We start from the raw sequence: 17,756 nt of genomic DNA on the forward strand, positions 1-17,756 counted from the left end.
AGTTAAGACCAAAGCAGACTGTGAGGAACTTCAAAAAGATCTCACAAAACTAAGTGATTGGGCAACAAAATGGCAAATGAAATTTAATGTGGATAAATGTAAAGTAATGCACATTGGAAAAAATAACCCCAACTATACATACAATAGGATGGGGGCTAATTTAGCTACAACTAATCAGGAAAGAGATCTTGGAGTCATCGTGGATAGTTCTCTGAAGATGTCCACGCAGTGTGCAGCAGCAGTCAAAAAAGCAAACAGGATGTTAGGAATCATTAAAAAAGGGATAGAGAATGAGATGGAGAATATCTTATTGCCCTTATATAAATCCGTGGTACGCCCACATCTTGAATACTGCACACAGATGTGGTCCCCTCATCTCAAAAAAGATATATTGGCATTAGTAAAGGAACAGAAAAGGGCAACTAAAATGATGAGGGGTTTGGAACAGGTCCCATATGAGGAGAGATTAAAGAGGTCAGGACTTTTCCGCTTGGAAAAGAGGAGACGAAGGGTGGGGATGTGATAGAGGTCTATAAAATCATGAGTGGTGTGGAGAAAGTGAATAAGGGAAAGTTATTTACAGTAACTCCTCACTTAAAGTTGTCCAGGGTTACCATGTTTGAACATTCAAAAAAGAGGACACTCCACCGGAGGGGGGGGAGGGGGAGTTGCTCGCACCCCACCCCCGGCCCTGTCCCAACTCCACCCCTTGCCCGCCCCCATTCCAACCCCTTCCCCAAAGTCCCTGCCCCAACTCTACCCCCTCCTTGCCCACTGGACCCCTTCCCCAAAGTCCCTGCCCCAGTCCCGCTTCCTCCCCTGAGTGCTCGCGTTCTCCCTCTTACCCCTCCCTCCCAGCCACACGAAACAGCTGTTTTGCGGTGCAAGCGCTGGGAGCTAGGGGGAAAAAGAGGGCACTCTCTCAAGTGATCAATATTCACACTCTTTCTTGAATGATCAGCTCTTCTTTGGGGAAAAATAATGGCAAAATCCTGGATGTTTTTAGATATTTAAAAATTCCTCCCCGGTGGTGATTTAAGAACCAAAAAGCCAGACATGTCTGGGAAAATACAGACGTATGGTAATCCTAAAGTTGTCCCAGTTAACGTTGTTTCGTTGCTGATCAATTAGGGAACATGTTCATTTAAAGTTGTGCAATGCTCCACTATTACGTTTTTTGGCTGCCTGCTTTCTCCACAGCTGGCAGCCTCCCTACGCCCCATGCCCCCCCCCCCCAGGGTCTCCCGCCCACCAGCAGACCCTGTGGATCAGCGCCTTCCCCCTGATTCCCCCCTCCTCCTGCCCGCGGCAATCAGCTGGCTTGTGGCATTTAGGAGGCAGGAGGGAGGGGGCAGAAGCAAGGACTCAGCACACAGACTCTCCCTCCCTCCTGAACACCACAAACCTGATTTCCCCAGCAGGATTCGGGAGGGGGGGGGCAGGAGGAGGGAGGGGGAGCCTGTGCGCCAAGTCCTCACTCCTCCCCTCTCCCTCCTAAATGCCGCAAGCCAGCTGATTGCCCCGGGCAGGAGGGAGGTGAGAGGAGTGAGGACTTGGTGTACCTCCCCCTTCCCTCCCCTGCCTCCTTCCCGCAGCAATCAGCTGGCTTGCTGCGTTCAGAAGGGGAGAGGAGGAGCGAGGATGCAGCATGCAAAGTAAAGGGGGAGAAGGTAGCGGGGGAGAAGAAGCAGGTCAAGGGTGGGGGCCTGGGGGAACGGGTGGAGTGGGCGGGCTGAGGGTTGACAGGGAACGCAGCTCCAAAGTGATTAGGGGAGTTGGTCATCTAATGACTTGCTATAAAGAAATTTACCAAGAAAAAAAAAAAAAGGAAAGCAAAACAATCTCTAGCTGTGTTTTTTCGAGTTCAGAAAGTTCAGCAAGAAGAGCAGCCAGACAATCCACCCTCTTCCACGCTCTGACTCCACCACCTCAGCCGAGCTTCATACTCAGCAGTGATGATTGTAGTATTAAATTGCTTGTTTAAAATGTATATAATGCCTTTTGTCTGGCAAAAAAAAAAATTCCCTGGAACCTAACCCCCTCATTTACATTAATTCTTATGGGGAAACTGGATTCCCTTAACATCGTTTCACTTGAAGTCACATTTTTCAGGAACATAACTACAACGTTTATCTTTGAAAATTCGTGGCGAACGGGGGAAGTCCCGCATGACTGGAAAAAGGCTAATGTTAAAAAAGGGAAGAAGGAGGATCCTGGGAACTACAGGCCAGTCAGCCTCACCTCAGTCCCCGGAAAAATCATGGAGCAGGTCCTCAAAGAATCAATCCTGAAGCACTTACATGAGAGGAAAGTGATCAGGAACAGTCAGCATGGATTCACCAAGGGAAGGTCATGCCTGACTAATCTAATCGCCTTCTATGATGAGATTCCTGGTTCTGTGGATGAAGGGAAAGCAGTGGATGTATTGTATCTTGACTTTAGCAAAGCTTTTGACACGGTCTCCCACAGTATTCTTGTCAGCAAGTTAAAGAAGTACGGGCTGGATGAATGCACTATAAGGTGGGTAGAAAGTTGGCTAGATTGTCGGGCTCAACGGGTAGTGATCAATGACTCCACGTCTAGTTGGCAGCCGGTGTCAAGTGGAGTGCCCCAGGGGTCGGTCCTGGGGCCGGTTTTGTTCAATATCTTCATAAATGATCTGGAGGATGGTGTGGATTGCACTCTCAGCAAATTTGCGGATGATACTAAACTGGGAGGAGTGGTAGATATGCTGGAGGGCAGGGATAGGATACAGAGGGACCTAGACAAATTGGAGGATTGGGCCAAAAGAAATCTGATGAGGTTCAATAAGGATAAGTGCAGGGTCCTGCACTTAGGACAGAACCACCCAATGCACAGCTACAGACTAGGGACCGAATGGCTAGGCAGCAGTTCTGCGGAAAAGGACCTGGGGTGACAGTGGACGAGAAGCTGGATATGAGTCAGCAGTGTGCCCTTGTTGCCAAGAAGGCCAATGGCATTTTGGGATGTATAAGTAGGGGCATTGCCAGCAGATCGAGGGACGTGATCGTCCCCCTCTATTCGACATTGGTGAGGCCTCATCTGGAGTACTGTGTCCAGTTTTGGGCCCCACACTACAAGAAGGATGTGGATAAACTGGAAAGAGTCCAGCAAAAGGGCAACAAAAATGATTAGGGGTCTGGAACACATGGCTTATGAGGAGAGGCTGAGGGAACTGGGATTGTTTAGTCTGCGGAAGAGAAGAATGAGGGGGGATTTGATAGCTGCTTTCAACTACCTGAGAGGTGGTTCCAGAGAGGATGGTTCTAGACTATTCTCAGTGGTGGAAGAGGACAGGACAAGGAGTAATGGTCTCAAGTTGCAGTGAGGGAGGTTTAAGTTGGATATTAGGAAAAACTTTTTCACTAGGAGGGTGGTGAAACACTGGAATGCATTGCCTAGGGAGGTGGTGGAATCTCCTTCCTTAGAAGTTTTTAAGGTCAGGCTTGACAAAGCCCTGGCTGGGACGATTTAATTGGGGATGGGTCCTGCTTTTGAGCAGGGGGTTGGACTAGATGACCTCCTGAGGTCCCTTCCAACCCTGATATTCTATGATTCTATGAACGTTAAGTGAGGAGTTACTGTACTTGTTCCCATAATATATGAACTAGGGGCCACCAAATGAAATTAAGGGCAGCAGGTTTAAAACAAATAAAAGGAAGTAGTTCTTCACTCAGCACACAGTCAACCTGTGGAACTCCTTGCCTGAGGAGGTTGTGAAGGCTAGGACTATATCGGGGTTTAAAAGAGAACTGGATAAATTCATGGAGGTTAAGTCCATTAATGGCTATTAGCCAGGATGGGTAAGGAATGGTATCCCTAGCCTCTGTTTGTCAGAGGGTGGAGATGGATGGCAGGAGAGAGATCACTAGATCATTACCTGTTAGGTTCACTCCCTCTGGGGCACCTGGCATTGGCCGCTGTCGGCAGACAGGAGACTGGGCTGGATGGACCCTTGGTCTGACCCCGTCTGGCCTTTCTTATGGTCTTAATCCACCCTGTCTCTAGGCAAATTTTTCCAGTGGTTAATTAATTTACCTTCACTGTTTAAAACCCTGTGCCTTATTTCCAGTCTGAATTTGTCTAGCTTCAACTTGCAGCCACTGCATCTCATTCTGTCCTTGCTAGATCAGAGCCATACCACCATCAGAAATCGAATGCTTTGTAGGTACTTTTAGACTGACGAAAAATACACAATGTAAAGGTGATAAACTAACAGATAGAGCTTCTTTACTCTCTCTCACTGTAAAGACAGGTTTTCAAGACCTCAAAGCATGCCTGTGGCTCTTTTCTGAGTCCTTTCCAATTTTTCAATATCCTTCAATGTCCTTTTTGAAGTGTGGAGACCCAGTATTCCAGTAACAGTCTCACAAATAATGGATCCAGAGGCAACACCACCCTACAAGAATTGCATCAGCCCTCTTAGTCAAAGCATTACACTAAGTACACATTCAGTTTCTACCACGAACCCCAACTCTAAAACAGAGTCTCTACTTTCCAGTCCCCCATCTTATAGGCATGACAGACACATTCTTGGTTACTAGATGTATGATCTTCCTTTTAGCTGTATTAAAGCAAATTATGTTAGAGTCCAGCTTGCTGTATGATCCAGATCCCTTAGTCAAACCTGTCCCCATTATTTATAGATTCATAGCTTTATCCATGGATTTTGAAGGCCAGAGGGGATCATTAACTCTAGTCTGACATCCTGTATAATACAGGCCAGAGAATTTCATATAATTACTGCTCTATTGAGCCCAACAACTTCTGAGTAAACGTCTTTCCGGAAAGGAATCTGGTCTTGATCTGAAGACCAGATGTGGAGAATCCATTACTTCCCTTGGTAGTTTAACCATAGGAACTATAACCGTCACTGTTAAAAATGGGTGCCTTATTTTAACTGGAATTTGTCCAGCTCTACCTTCCAGCCATTGGTTCTTGTTATGCCTGTCTCCGCTACGTTAAAAAGCCCTTTAATACCCACTATTGTCAAGCAACCTCTCAATCTTCTTAAGTCAAACGGGTTGATCTCTTTGAGCCTCTCATTGTACAGCATTTTCTTCAGTACTCAAATTATTTTTGTGGCTCTTCCTTGCTCCTTACTCTCCACTCCCTACTTGGTGTATATGTATTGGTGTATACATCCCAGGATCGCATTAGACCTTTTAGCCACAGCATCGCCCTGGGAGCTTATGTTCAGTTCCTTGTCCACTAGGACCCCATAATACTTTTCAGCTGTTGCCTTTCGTGATCCAGTCCCCACTCCGTAGGTATGGCCTGCATTCTTTGTTCCTAGATGTGTAACTTTGCATTTATTGCATTAAACCACATTTTGTTTGAACGGGCTCAGCTTACCCCATGATAGAGATTGTTCTGTACGACTGCTCTGTCTGCATTATTATTTCTCACTCCACTCACTGTCACTGTGAGTCAGAAGCGACTACTGTGATTGTCTCCCTCCTGTATAACACAGGACTTCCCTGAAATAATGCCAGAACACTGCTCCTGGAAAAACATCCAAACTTGATTTTTAAAAATCGTTTGTGATGGAGAATCCATTACAATACTTGGTGAGTTGTTCCAGTGGTTAATTACTTAGATCTTATTACTAATCTGAATTTGTTTAGCTTCAACTTCCAGCCATTGGATCTCATTATAGCTTTATAGATCTGCATTATAGCTCATTATACCAGACAGAAGAGCCAATTGTCAAATATTTGTTCTTCATGTAGCTACTTATAGACTGTGATCAACTCAATCCTTAATTGTTTCCTTGTTAAGCTAGATACCCTGAGCTGCCAGAGCCTACCAAGACATGTTTTTTTACTAATCCTTTAATAATTCTTTTGGCTCTTCAAGAAAGATGTTGATAAATTAGAGAGGTTTCATAGAACTGTGGACACCAGTCTCACCAGGGCCAAGTACAGAAGTTAAATAACCTCTCTGCTCCTGCTTCCCCTGTTCATTGCAGTGTTGTTGGATATGGTCTCAGGATATGAGAAACATAGACCAACTTCATTTGGTGGAAGTGACAAGCTTTCGAGCTACATAGAGCTCCTCTTCAGATCTGGAACAAGTTACCAGAGCGTCACAGCTACATATAAGGTGGGACAGATTGTTAAGCATAAGCACATGTGGCAAGAAACCACTTGAAATGAAGTGGGAAATAAACAGCTCTGAAGTCCCTGGACAAAGGAAGGCTAGTAGATTACAAATTGTTGTAATGAGCCATAAAACCAGTGTCTCTGAGCACGATTTTTACTGTCTAGCAGAGTTATGAATTTAAGTTCCCAGGCTTGTCTTTTGAAGGTGTTGTGTGGGTTAACTTTGCGGATGAGGACCAGTAAGGATATGTAGTGATCCCTTTGTGAAAGGTGTTCGCCCATGGGTGATGGGGTGTTTGTCTTATTTTTCTGTGTAAGTTCATTCGAGGCTGTAGTGATTATCTGGTTTTAGCCACATAGTTGTTTTAGGGCATCTGATGCACTAGATGAGGTACACCACATTGTGGTAAAAATCTGTAGGGTCCATGGATCTTGAATGGTGTGTTTGGGTTTTTGATCACTGTGGCAATGGAGATATGTTTGGAACCTGGCCAAGCTCCCCATCAGAAGCAAGCTCCCCATAGACCAGGACACACCAATTCAAAGTGGCACCAAACCCTGCCAGAACAGATGCAAAGTCTGAAGATATCTCTCCACTGCTATGACGATCAATACTCCCCACAACACACCTTTCATAATCCACGGGTCCTACACAGCCTATCACAACATGTGATGTACCCCATCCAGTGCAAATGCAGGATCTGACCAATCAGTCCCCATCCTCAAAGGAAACCTGCACAGCACCTTCAAAAGACGAACCTGGGAACTTAAATTCATAGTTCTCCTAGACACTAAAAATCATGGGTCAGTCACTGGTTTTATAGCTCATTACAACCATTAGTAATCTACTAACCCTAATCTAATCATCCACCTTGTCTCACTCTATGACTCCCTTTATGGATTCAAGGATCCCTTTAGCCCTTTTGGCCACAGCATCACACTGGGAGCTCATGTTCAGCTGATTACCCACCATCACCCCCAAGTCCTTTTTAGAGTCCGTGCTTCCCAGGTTAGAGTCCCCCATCCTCTAATTATGGCTAACATTGTTTGTTCCTAGATGTACACAGTTACAGTTAGCCATGTTACAATTCATATTGTTTGCTTGCACCAGTTTACCAAGCAATCCAGATCACTCTGTATCAGTGACCTGTCCTCTTCCTTATTTACCACTCCCTCAAGGTCTATGTCATCTGCGAATATTTACTTCTGGATGATTAGCACTGGGTTAGAACCAATCACTAAAAACACATCTGCTCCATGATTCCCCACTGACAACTACTTGTAGAGATCCGTCAGCCAGTTTTTAATCCATTTAATGCAGTGGTTTTCAAACGGGTTTTTCAAGGGCAGGGGTGGGCAAACTTTTTAGCCCGAGGGCCACATCGGGGTTGTGAAACAGTATGGAGGGCTGGGTAGGGAAGGCTGTACACCTCTGGAAACAGCCTGGCCCCAGCCCCCAATCCACCCTCTCCCACTTCCCACCCCCAACCCATCCAACTCCCCCTGCTCCTTGTCCCCTGACCGCCCCCTCCTGGGACCCCCTGCCTCTAACTGCCCCCCTCCAGGACCCCACCCCCTATCCAACCCCCCCTGCTCCCTGTCTCCTGACTGCCCCCCCCAAACCTCTGCCCCATCCAACTGCCTTCTGACTACCCCAGGAACCTCCTGCCCCCTATCCAATCCCCTCTCCCCCCGCCCTCTAACCATGCCGCTCAGAGCGGCAGGACAGGCTTATTAGAAAGCGTGAGAGGTGGGCGGACACAAGCCGCGCTGCCCACACAGCTGCGGAAGAGGGGGGACGGCAGGGAAGAGGCCAGGGGCTAGCCTCCCCGGCTGGGAGCTCAGGGGCTGGGCAGGACGGGCCCACAGGCCACAGTTTGCCCACCTCTGCCTTAGGGACACACAAACTCTCATAGAATATCAGGGTTGGAAGGGACCTCAGGAGGTCATCTAGTCCAACCCCCTGCTCAAAGCAGGACCAATCCCCAATTAAATCATCCCAGCCAGGGCTTTGTCAAGCCTGACCTTAAAAACCTCTAAGGAAGGAGATTCCACCACCTCCCTAGGGAACCCATTCCAGTGTTTCACCACCCTCCTAGTGAAAAAGTTTTTCCTAATATCCAACCTAAACCTCCCCCACTGCAACTTGAGACCATTACTCCTTGTTCTGTCATCTGCTACCATTGAGAACAGTCTAGATCCATCCTCTTTGGAACCCCCTTTCAAGTAGTTGAAAGCAGCTATCAAATCCCCCCTCACTCTTCTCTTGCACAGATTAAACAATCCCAGTTCCCTCAGCCTCTCCTCATAAGTCATGTGTCCCAGTCTCCTAATCATTTTTGTTGCCCTCCGCTGGACTCTTTCCAATTTTTCCACATCCTTCTTGTAGTGTGGGGCCCAAAACTGGACACAGTACTCCAGATGAGGCCTCACCAATGTCGAATAGAGGGGAACGATCACATCTCTCGATCTGCTGGCAATGCCCCTACGTATACAACCCAAAATGCCATTGGCCTTCTTGGCAACAAGGGCACATTGTTGACTCGTATCCAACTTCTCATCCACTCTAACCCCTAGGTCCTTTTCTGCAGAACTGCTGCCCAGCCGTTCGGTCCCTAGTCTGTAGCAGTGCATGGGATTCTTCCGTCCTAAGTGCAGGACTCTGCGCTTGTCCTTGTTGAACCTCATCAGATTTCTTTTGGCCCAATCCTCTAATTTGTCTAGGTCCCTCTGTATCCCATCCCTACCCTCCAGCGTATCTACCTCTCCTCCCAGTTTAGTGTCCTCTGCAAACTTGCTGAGAGTGCAATCCACACCATCCTCCAGATCATTTATGAAGATATTGAACAAAACTGGCCCCAGGACCGACCCTTGGGGCACTCCACTTGATACCGGCTGCCAACTAGATATGGAGCCATTGATCACTACCCGTTGAGCCCGACAATCTAGCCAACTTTCTACCCACCTTATCATCCATTCATCCAGCCCATACTTCCTTAACTTGCTGACAAGAATACTGTGGGAGACCGTGTCAAAAGCTTTGCTAAAGTCAAGGAACAACACGTCCACTGCTTTCCCCTCCTTTTTCCTCACTGGGGGGAAAAAAAGGAAAAAAACCCTGTAACGGCAGAGAAGTTTCCATAAGCGCAGTTTGACTTCTACCCATGGAGGGGCAGGGCCCTTGGTCAGCCGTCGCCACTCTCCGGCTGCCCCGCTCTGAAAGCGGTGCTGCCACCAGCAGCAGCACAGAACATCAGAGCCGGGTGGCTGGAGAGCGGCGGCTGCTGGCCAGGGCGCTCACCTTTGTGGTGGGGGAGGACTATTTTTTAATCCCGCTCCCACCCGCTCCCCCAGCGTTTCTAGAACTTTTATCCCGCTCCTGCTATTATGGCAGCTGGTTCCGCGGGATCCCAGTCCCGCTGAAGGGCTCTAAAATTGTCCCAGCTATGACTGGACATGCTGTTCTCAGCAGATGTCTTCCCCACCAGCACCCACCCACTCCCTGCACCCCTGTGCAATGGGATGGGAACCCCCCAACCCTCCCAACTCACCCATCCAGAGGTGTCTGAGTCCTCATGCACCCTTACAAGGGGATGAGCAGCCCCTGCGTCTCCTCTTCCCCACCTTTAATCCTCCATGCAAACAGCTGGAGAACCCCTGCATCGTCATGCAAGGGGGGTGGGAAGCCCCACCATCCCCAGGTACAAGCTGGGAGAACCCTCACTGCCACCCTCACTTCTGTGCTGCTGCCAATGGTGCCTTCAGAGTAGAGCCCTGCAGTGGGACTGGGATCCTGTGGGTCCCGGAGGACCCGCTGCCAGAACAGCTGGTGCGGGATTTAAAAAAAAAATATATATATATATATATATCAAGAAACAATGTGGGAGTGGGACAGGATTTTTTTAAAAATGATTTTTCTGCACCACAACCACCACCACATTAGCACTCTTCCGGCCTTCTGGAACGTCTCCAGCATTCCAAGAGGTATTTAAAATTACCTTTAGCAGGCCAGAGATCTCCTCAGCCAATGCTTTCAGGACTCTTAGGCCTTCTGATTTACCACTCTAGTTTTTGTGTCATCTGCAAACATTACCAGCAATGATTTTTATATTTTCTTCCAGCTCACTGACAGACATACTAAACAGCACTGGGCCAGACAGATCCCTCAAGGACATCACTAGAAACACCCTCATTTACAATTACTTTTCGAGACCCAGTTAGCAACTTTTTGATCCATTAAATATGTTACTATCCATCATGTGCTGCACTGATTTAGTATAGTGCTAATTTTTAATCAAAAGTAAGTCAAATGCCGTACAGATGTCTATTATGTTAACCAAACTTGTAACCTTGTAAAAAAAAAACAAAAAAAAAAAAACATTATCTAGTTGATCTGAAAAGACCTGTTTTTCATAAACCATGTTGACTGGTATTAGTCAGCCATTCTTAATTCATACCTGCTTTACCCCTGCATTTCCCCCGATAGTTCCAAGAGACTATATGAGAACCCTCTGAAATACTCTTTTGGGTTCCTGAATCCAGCAGATGGAGGAAGAACAAGTCTAATGGCTGGATGTAGAAGCTAAACAAATTTGAATGGAAATAAGATGCCAATTTTTAGCAATCAGGGTAATTAAGCGCTGGAACAACTCACTTAGGATGTGAAAATCTGTATCTTACCTCAGGAGCTATGGCCTGCACTGTATGCAGGTCAGCCAGATTATATTACCATCTGACCTTGGAATTTATGAACCTTAAATCATTAGAGAGAGAGCGATTGTAGTAGATCAGAGGGGTAGCTCAGTGGTTTGAGAATTGGCCTGCTAAACCCAGGGTTGTGAGTTCAATTCTTGAGGAGACCATTTAGGGATCTGGGACAAAAACTGGGGACTGGTCCTGCTTTGAGCAAGGGGTTGGACTAGATGACCTCCTGAGGTCCCTTCCAACCCTGATCTTCTATGATTAAATCCCTGCCTCACACACTAGTTAGACAGAGGCCAACTCTAGAGGACATATATGCACTGGCTTTCAAATTCTGCCCTCTGTACAGGACACGCTCAGTGGCTGTCCTTTCACTTAAGGAATGGGTGCCTCAATATAGTGCCTAGGGGCAGAAAGAAACTGAAAGAGAGCACCACAGGGACAGATTTCTAAGGTCCAATTTACCACATGTACATTGGAGGCTGCATGAACAAAGCAGTCGTACGAACACTGCACCTGTGAGAACCCAGGCCGCAGTCACGCCTCTCAAGTCAGCTGTGAACCTTCCCACACGTACTGCTTCTCATACCCCTCTTACCTTTGGGAGCAGTGTGCATAAGGGGCCTTTGTCATGGTGCAGCTATATGATCTCCATAGTATTAGAGCAGCCGACAGATCAGCCTGCCCTGAACCACACCGGATCACAAGTAACAGGACTGTACATTCAAATCCCAACTGACTTGTTACTGGGCTATAGCCTGGCTTCACAAGCTTGATATTTCCATTAACCTGAACTCACGAGGCCTGCGTAAAATGCAAGTTCCCAGGTGGGACAGTCCCCCCCACCATTGTTCACGTGGACAGCTGCAGCCGTGGATCTCAGCCTTGTGAGTGTGTCTGAGCACGTGCTCCGGAATGGATCGACTCATGCAGGCTGAGGCGATGACCAGAGCATCTGCAGACTGCAAGCCGCTGATGTGGTGGCACTTACCCACATCAAGGGCTTGGAGCCTGAGCTCAGCCTGCAGCTGCTCAGCCTTCTCTGGAAGGACCTCCTAGCGTTCCCCATGCCACTGCCCATTCCTGGCTCCACTGCAAGAATGCCTGAGGGCTCCAACCAGGGATCAATGTACTGGGCAAACACTTATTAAAAAGATGGTGCCTGCTCCATTCAAACAAGCAGAGCCCACCTCTAAAGAAAACAGCAGCTCCTGGCCCCAGAGGGTGACATGGGATTCTGACCTCGGGCCCTTACTCGCTAAGGCCTGACAAGCTGCTGGCTGAGGAGACTGGGCCTGTTCCAGACCCAACCAAGGTGGTACTGGCCCTTTTAACACACACTCACGCACGCTAGCTTTTCTTCGCACTTTTATCCAAACTACACGTACATCACAGTAGAGAGCTGCACCCACCCAGCAGCGTTCCTTACACATGGCTAAAAAAACAGATGGGACACAGGGGGCAGGGGAGAAGTCTCTCTCAGGCAGAGTTCATGCTGACAGGTCACTGTTATCAAATCTCTCCTGGTCATACACCTCTGCCACCACCTTCCTCCCAGCAAACCAGCGCCCATTCAGGGCCTGAATGGCTTTGTGAGTCTCTGAGGCCATAGAGAACTCTACAAAGATCTTGACAATGATCTCAGCGTCCTCCTCCTCGCCCTGCTTCTCTTGGTAGATGATGACCCTATTCACTGCCCCAAACTTTCCGCATTCTTCTGTCACTTCTCCCTCCAGATCATCATCAATGTCCTTTGGATCCACCATGTTGCGCAGCACCATCACAGTTGACTGCAGGAAGAGGAAGGAAAGAGAGAAGTGACTGAGCCAGTTCATGGGACCGCTGGGGTTAACCCTGCAAAGCCATGGCACCTGCACATCACAGCAGCCATTGCAGTGCCATGCCTGAGCAGCAAAAATTAACATCCCCGGGCTTTCTGGAACCAATGTGTAATGGCACCGCCCAGGGGCACCAGAAACATGCTCAACCCATGTTCCATACAGCCCAGAAATTATGGCTCTTCCACAGGCATCTCCAGCTCAACTGCTTAGGCGAGCAGCATACCAGGAATTTGCCACTTGTTTTGTGCCCTGAAGAGGTGGCTGGAGAGATGCTATTTTTCAGACTGTGTTTAAACCTTACAGAGATGGATTTATCAAACTGATTTCCCTCCTCTTACCTTCAACAGCATGACACATTTTGGTGGCAATTATTCTTCAAGTTAGTTTTATCTTGGAACTTAGTGGCTGGTGTAAGTAGTTGGCCTCACAGGCCTAGAGACTGAAGACTTCTCATCATTCCCAGAACAAGTACATTACAGGGGATACCCATACCCCAACCCATCAGTGTGGCTCACGCTCCAGAATTCTCCCAAGCCTTTACCCCATTCCATCCTCCTGTCCTATCACACCCTTCTGTAACAGGAAGTCCATTACCATCCTATCATTGCCTGTGGGGCCCCCCCAACACCTGTCCCTCTCCATCCCCCCATGTCTCTGGCTCAGACCAGCAGCACAGTCAGCAGCAGGTGAGATTAAATAATTTTTAAAATTGCTCTGTATGCATGTGAAACCAGCTCTTATCTCTTTGTAATGCACACCTTCTCAAAGCCTCTCCTCACTCAGGCCAACACAACAAACTCAAGGATTTAAAGGAAGCCATCCTGCAGCAAAAAAACTTCAGGACCAGACTTCAAAGAGAAACTGCCGGGCTTCAGAGCTTCATTTGCAAATTTGACCCCATCAGCTCAGGATTAAACAAAGACTGTGACTGGCTCGTCAACTACACAAGCAGTTTCTCCTCCCTTGGTGTTCACACCTCAGCTGCTAGCAGAGGGCCTCATCCTCCCTGATTGAACTAACCTCATTATCCCTAGCCTGATTCTTGCTTGCATATTTATACCTGCCTCTGGAAACTTCCACTACATGCATCCGATGAAGTGGGTATTCACCCACGAAAGCTTATGCTCCAATATGTCTGTTAGTCTATAATGACAGGTTTCAGAGTAGCAGCCATGTTAGTCTGTAGCCGCAAAAAGAACAGGAGGACTTGTAGCACCTAAGAGACTAACAAATTTATTAGAGCATAAGCTTTCGTGGGCTACAGCCCACTTCATCGGATGCACTGAATGGAACATATAGTAAGTATATATATATATACACACACACACACACACGGTGGAATTTGCCATACAAACTGTAAGAGGCTAATAAATAAAGACGAGCTATTATTAGCAGGAGAAAAAAAAACTTTTGCAGTGATAATCAAGATGGAATATTTAGACATTTGACAAGGTGCGAGGATACTTAACATGGGGAAATAGAGTCAATATGTGTAATGACCCAGCCACTCCCAGTCTCTATTCAAACCCAAGTTAATGGTATCTAATTTGCATATTAATTCAAGCTCAGCAGTTTCTCGTTGGAGTCTGTTTTTGAAACTTTTCTGTTGCAGAATTGCCACCTTTAAGTCTTTTACTGAGTGGCCAGAGCGGCTGAAGTGTTCTCCTACCAGTTTTTGAATGTTATGATTCCTGATGTCAGATTTGTCCCCATTTATTCTTTTGCGTAGAGACTGTCTGGTTTGGCCAATGTACATGGCAGTGGGGCAGTGCTGGCATATATCACATTGGTAGATGTGCAGGTGAATGAGCCCCTGATGGGCTAATGTGATTAGGTCCTACGATGGTGTCGCTTGAATAAATATGTGGACAGAGTTGGCAATGGGCTTTGTTGCAAGGATAGGTTCCTGGATTAGTGTTTTTGTTGTGTGGTTGCCGGAGAGTATTTGCTTCAGGTTGGAGGGCTGTCTGTAAGCGAGGACTGGTCTGTCTCCCAAGATCTGTGAGAGTGAGGGATCATTTTTCAGGATAGGTTGTAGATCTTTGATGATGTGTTGCAGAGGTTTTAGCTGGGGGCTGAAGGTGACGGCGAGTGGCGTTCTGTTATTTTCTTTGTTGGGCCTGTACTGTAGTAGGCGACTTCTGGGTACTCTTCTGGCTCTATCAATCTGTTTTTTTCACTTCAGCAGGTGGGTATTGTAGTCTATTGAATCTATTTCCACATGTTAAGTATCCTCACACCTTCTTGTCAACTGTCTAAATGGGCCATCTTGATTATCACTACAAAAGTTTTTTTTCTCCTGCTAATAGCAGCTCATCTTAATTAGCCTCTTACAGTTTGTATGGCAAATTCCACCTTCTCTGTATGTATGTATGTATGTATATGTCTATCTTCTTACTATATGTTCCATTCAGTGCATCCGATGAAGTGGGCTGTAACCCAGGAAAGCTTATGCTCTAATAAATTTGTTAGTCTCTAAGGTGCCACAAGTACTCCTGTTTTTTTTTTTGTTAGTCTATAAGGTGCCACAGGACTCTTTGCTGCCACAACAAACTCAGAATTTGCAGGTCAAGCCATTTTGGAAAAAGGAGTTAGGGAAACTTTTGGTGTAGCTTTAAAATGCATTTTCTGATTTATCTAAATTCCCCCCTTGAGATGTGATGTAACAGTTCTTGGGGAAATTAAGGTGTGGGTCGTGTAGATCGGGTTTTTATGGCTTCAACCTTAACTAGGGGACAGCCAGTGTCTCAACAATACCACCGTTGGGCCTTTATATTTTCAAAGTATAGGACACATGAGCTAATTCTCACAGCCCCTCAAGAGGTGCAGGTCATTATTATCCCTATTTGGCAGAGGAAAAAGAGGGGAAGGGCCTTGTCCAATCCCAGAGGGAGTCAGTGTCCAAGCTGAGATCAGACCTTCAGAGTTCTGTGCCATCACTAAGGTATCTGAGAATCACTGGGTGGGAGTCTCTGCCTGTGTTCTGCAGGAGGTCAGACTGGTCACAATGGTCCCTTGTGACTCTACTGAGCAGAGTCTCATGATGTCACCTGTGCTTCCCAAATGAATCAGCCCTGTCTCGTCATCCTTACCCTTGCAGCATGTCTAAAATTAGCTGTAAGCTCCTCAGTGCTTAGTACTGCATTGACTGGTGGGAAGGAGGGGGACTCAGAAGGATCAGACAAGGATCACATCTCTGTTTTGTGAGGAGATAGCTATGGTTCACACCCACAGAAACGGAACTGTGAGCCCTCTCTATACCTACACTGAGATACTCAGCATGCTTTTGGCTGCAGTAAAACAGCTAGCAATAGTGCAGATGATCATCAAATGACAGATTCCTTAACACCACAGATCCGGTTTTATTTCCTCCCACTTCATCAGTTGCAGCCAATGACAAACCATGGTGACATGTGAATGACGGAGAGGAAGGAGAAATCTGGGGACCAGGACATCAGTGACTATAATGTCCTAATAGACTATCAGCATCTTTGGTCTAATGGCTGGACAACACAGCACAGCAAAGAGTGAGGTCTCTCTGAGCGAGGCACCTCACTACAGAGTTCCTCCTTTACAAGGCAGAGAGGGAAAAGCCATGACCATAGCCTGCAGCAGGTGATGACTGGTTATGATACAGGCATTTGTATTCCAGCATTAACTCAGTAAGACATCTAGGGACACACCTTTTGTGAACTTGTACCATACTCTGTACTGCCGAACTACACAGAACTGAAAGACAGACCCAAGCCAGTCTTGTGGCCTGTAGGCAACACTGTATCTCTGGGAATCTAGAATTAACTCAGAGTCATGCTCACCTCCTGTTTGCGAAGCAGTTTCTGCATCACCATGTGACGGGCACTGCTGCCTGATATGCTCATGTGCTCCTGTTCACTCAGCATTTCAGGCCTCTCCGACTCCTGGAATATCTCCTCCTCCTCCTTCTCCTTCTTAACCTCCAACAGAGCCAATGTTGGGGGACTTGCTAGGATAGGATTCACTACTCCCACCTGTGGAATAGTGACTGGAATGGGAGGTCGAGCGGGGGTCACACCTGCAGGTGAATACACAGACTGAAGGAAGAGATAAAGGAGCCTACCTCTAGGATTGGCACTCTGCCACATCAGGAAGAAAGCCAGCCAGTGACACCCAGCCTCATGGAATTAGGAGAAAGATTTTAGTAACTGAAACATGAACCACTGAGAGAGCCTGACAACAGGGCAAACAGCGACTCAGGACAATAGAGAGGCCAGGCTCTACCACCAGGTATGATGCACAGACGAGGTGAACCTGCCCATTCAAAGGGGAGACAGCAAGATGTGGCTGCATCTGCTTTGCATGTGGTAAGTGACCAACCTGGTGCTTTTGCTCAGGCACTATGCATCCCTGCCAGCTGTGGGAGGCTTAGTGCCCTTACAGCACTCACCACACACTCACGGAGAGGCCTGCGAGGCAATGCAAGGAGAAATCAGAATTCTCTGCAAACAATTCAGTTTCAGTACGATTCAGTTTCAAACCCTTTAGTGGGGCTGGTGGCCTGTCTTCCCAGCGCAGGAAGGACTGAGGCCACGTCTTAAAGTCTGCTCATGCCCCTCCTTCAGGGACGGTTTCATTTTTCCATGTACAAAACTCACCAAGTAACAAAGTTATTCCCCTGATCAAAGCAGTTGCAAGGATCTCTCCCCACTGCTGTAGCGTCAGCCACAGAGCCCACCTGCTTCCCACAGCTCTTCTCGTCAGCTGAGTTCTCTGAGCTCTTTACAGGAATCACATGGGTCTGTAACCGAAGAGGGGTAGCTGGCCCCAGGCTCCCTGGCTACACTTTCCAAGAAGTGACCCCAGCTGTGGGGACTGGTGCTATCTCGGAATAGTTGTGGAAATGACAGAATGAAGAGCAGACGCACCCGTAATGACTCCTGGTGCCTGTGCTGCCATTACGGCCTGCGGCAGTGCCCCCAGAGGCTGAGCCAGTGTCAGCGCTGGTGACACCAGCCCAGGTGTTGCTAAAGTGCCAAGGACTGCAGCTCCGGCCACTGCTTCCTACAAGAGAAAAGCCAGAGAGCGTTAATTCTGCTTCAGAGAGTCATGCTCA

General features: G+C 47.4%; 1 protein-coding gene across 2 annotated transcripts in view; it reads right to left on the reverse strand.

The window, feature by feature from the left end:
• Window positions 1-12,177: 12,177 nt before the first annotated feature.
• PUF60 (poly(U) binding splicing factor 60) overlaps window positions 12,178-17,756 on the reverse strand; it is a 53,087-nt gene continuing 47,508 nt past the window's right edge. For both annotated transcript variants that reach the window (XM_084620006.1, XM_084620005.1), the window contains 3 exons: window positions 17,569-17,704; window positions 16,483-16,718; window positions 12,178-12,616 (listed from right to left, as the gene is read on the reverse strand). In XM_084620006.1, coding sequence (XP_084476132.1) covers window positions 12,317-12,616; window positions 16,483-16,718; window positions 17,569-17,704 — 672 coding nt within the window. In that variant the 3' untranslated portion in view covers window positions 12,178-12,316. The remainder of the gene's footprint in view (window positions 12,617-16,482; window positions 16,719-17,568; window positions 17,705-17,756) is intronic.

This window comes from Lepidochelys olivacea, assembly GCF_965140295.1.
Source record: "Lepidochelys olivacea isolate rLepOli2 genome assembly, chromosome: 2".
NCBI classification, from domain to species: Eukaryota; Metazoa; Chordata; order Testudines; family Cheloniidae; genus Lepidochelys; species Lepidochelys olivacea.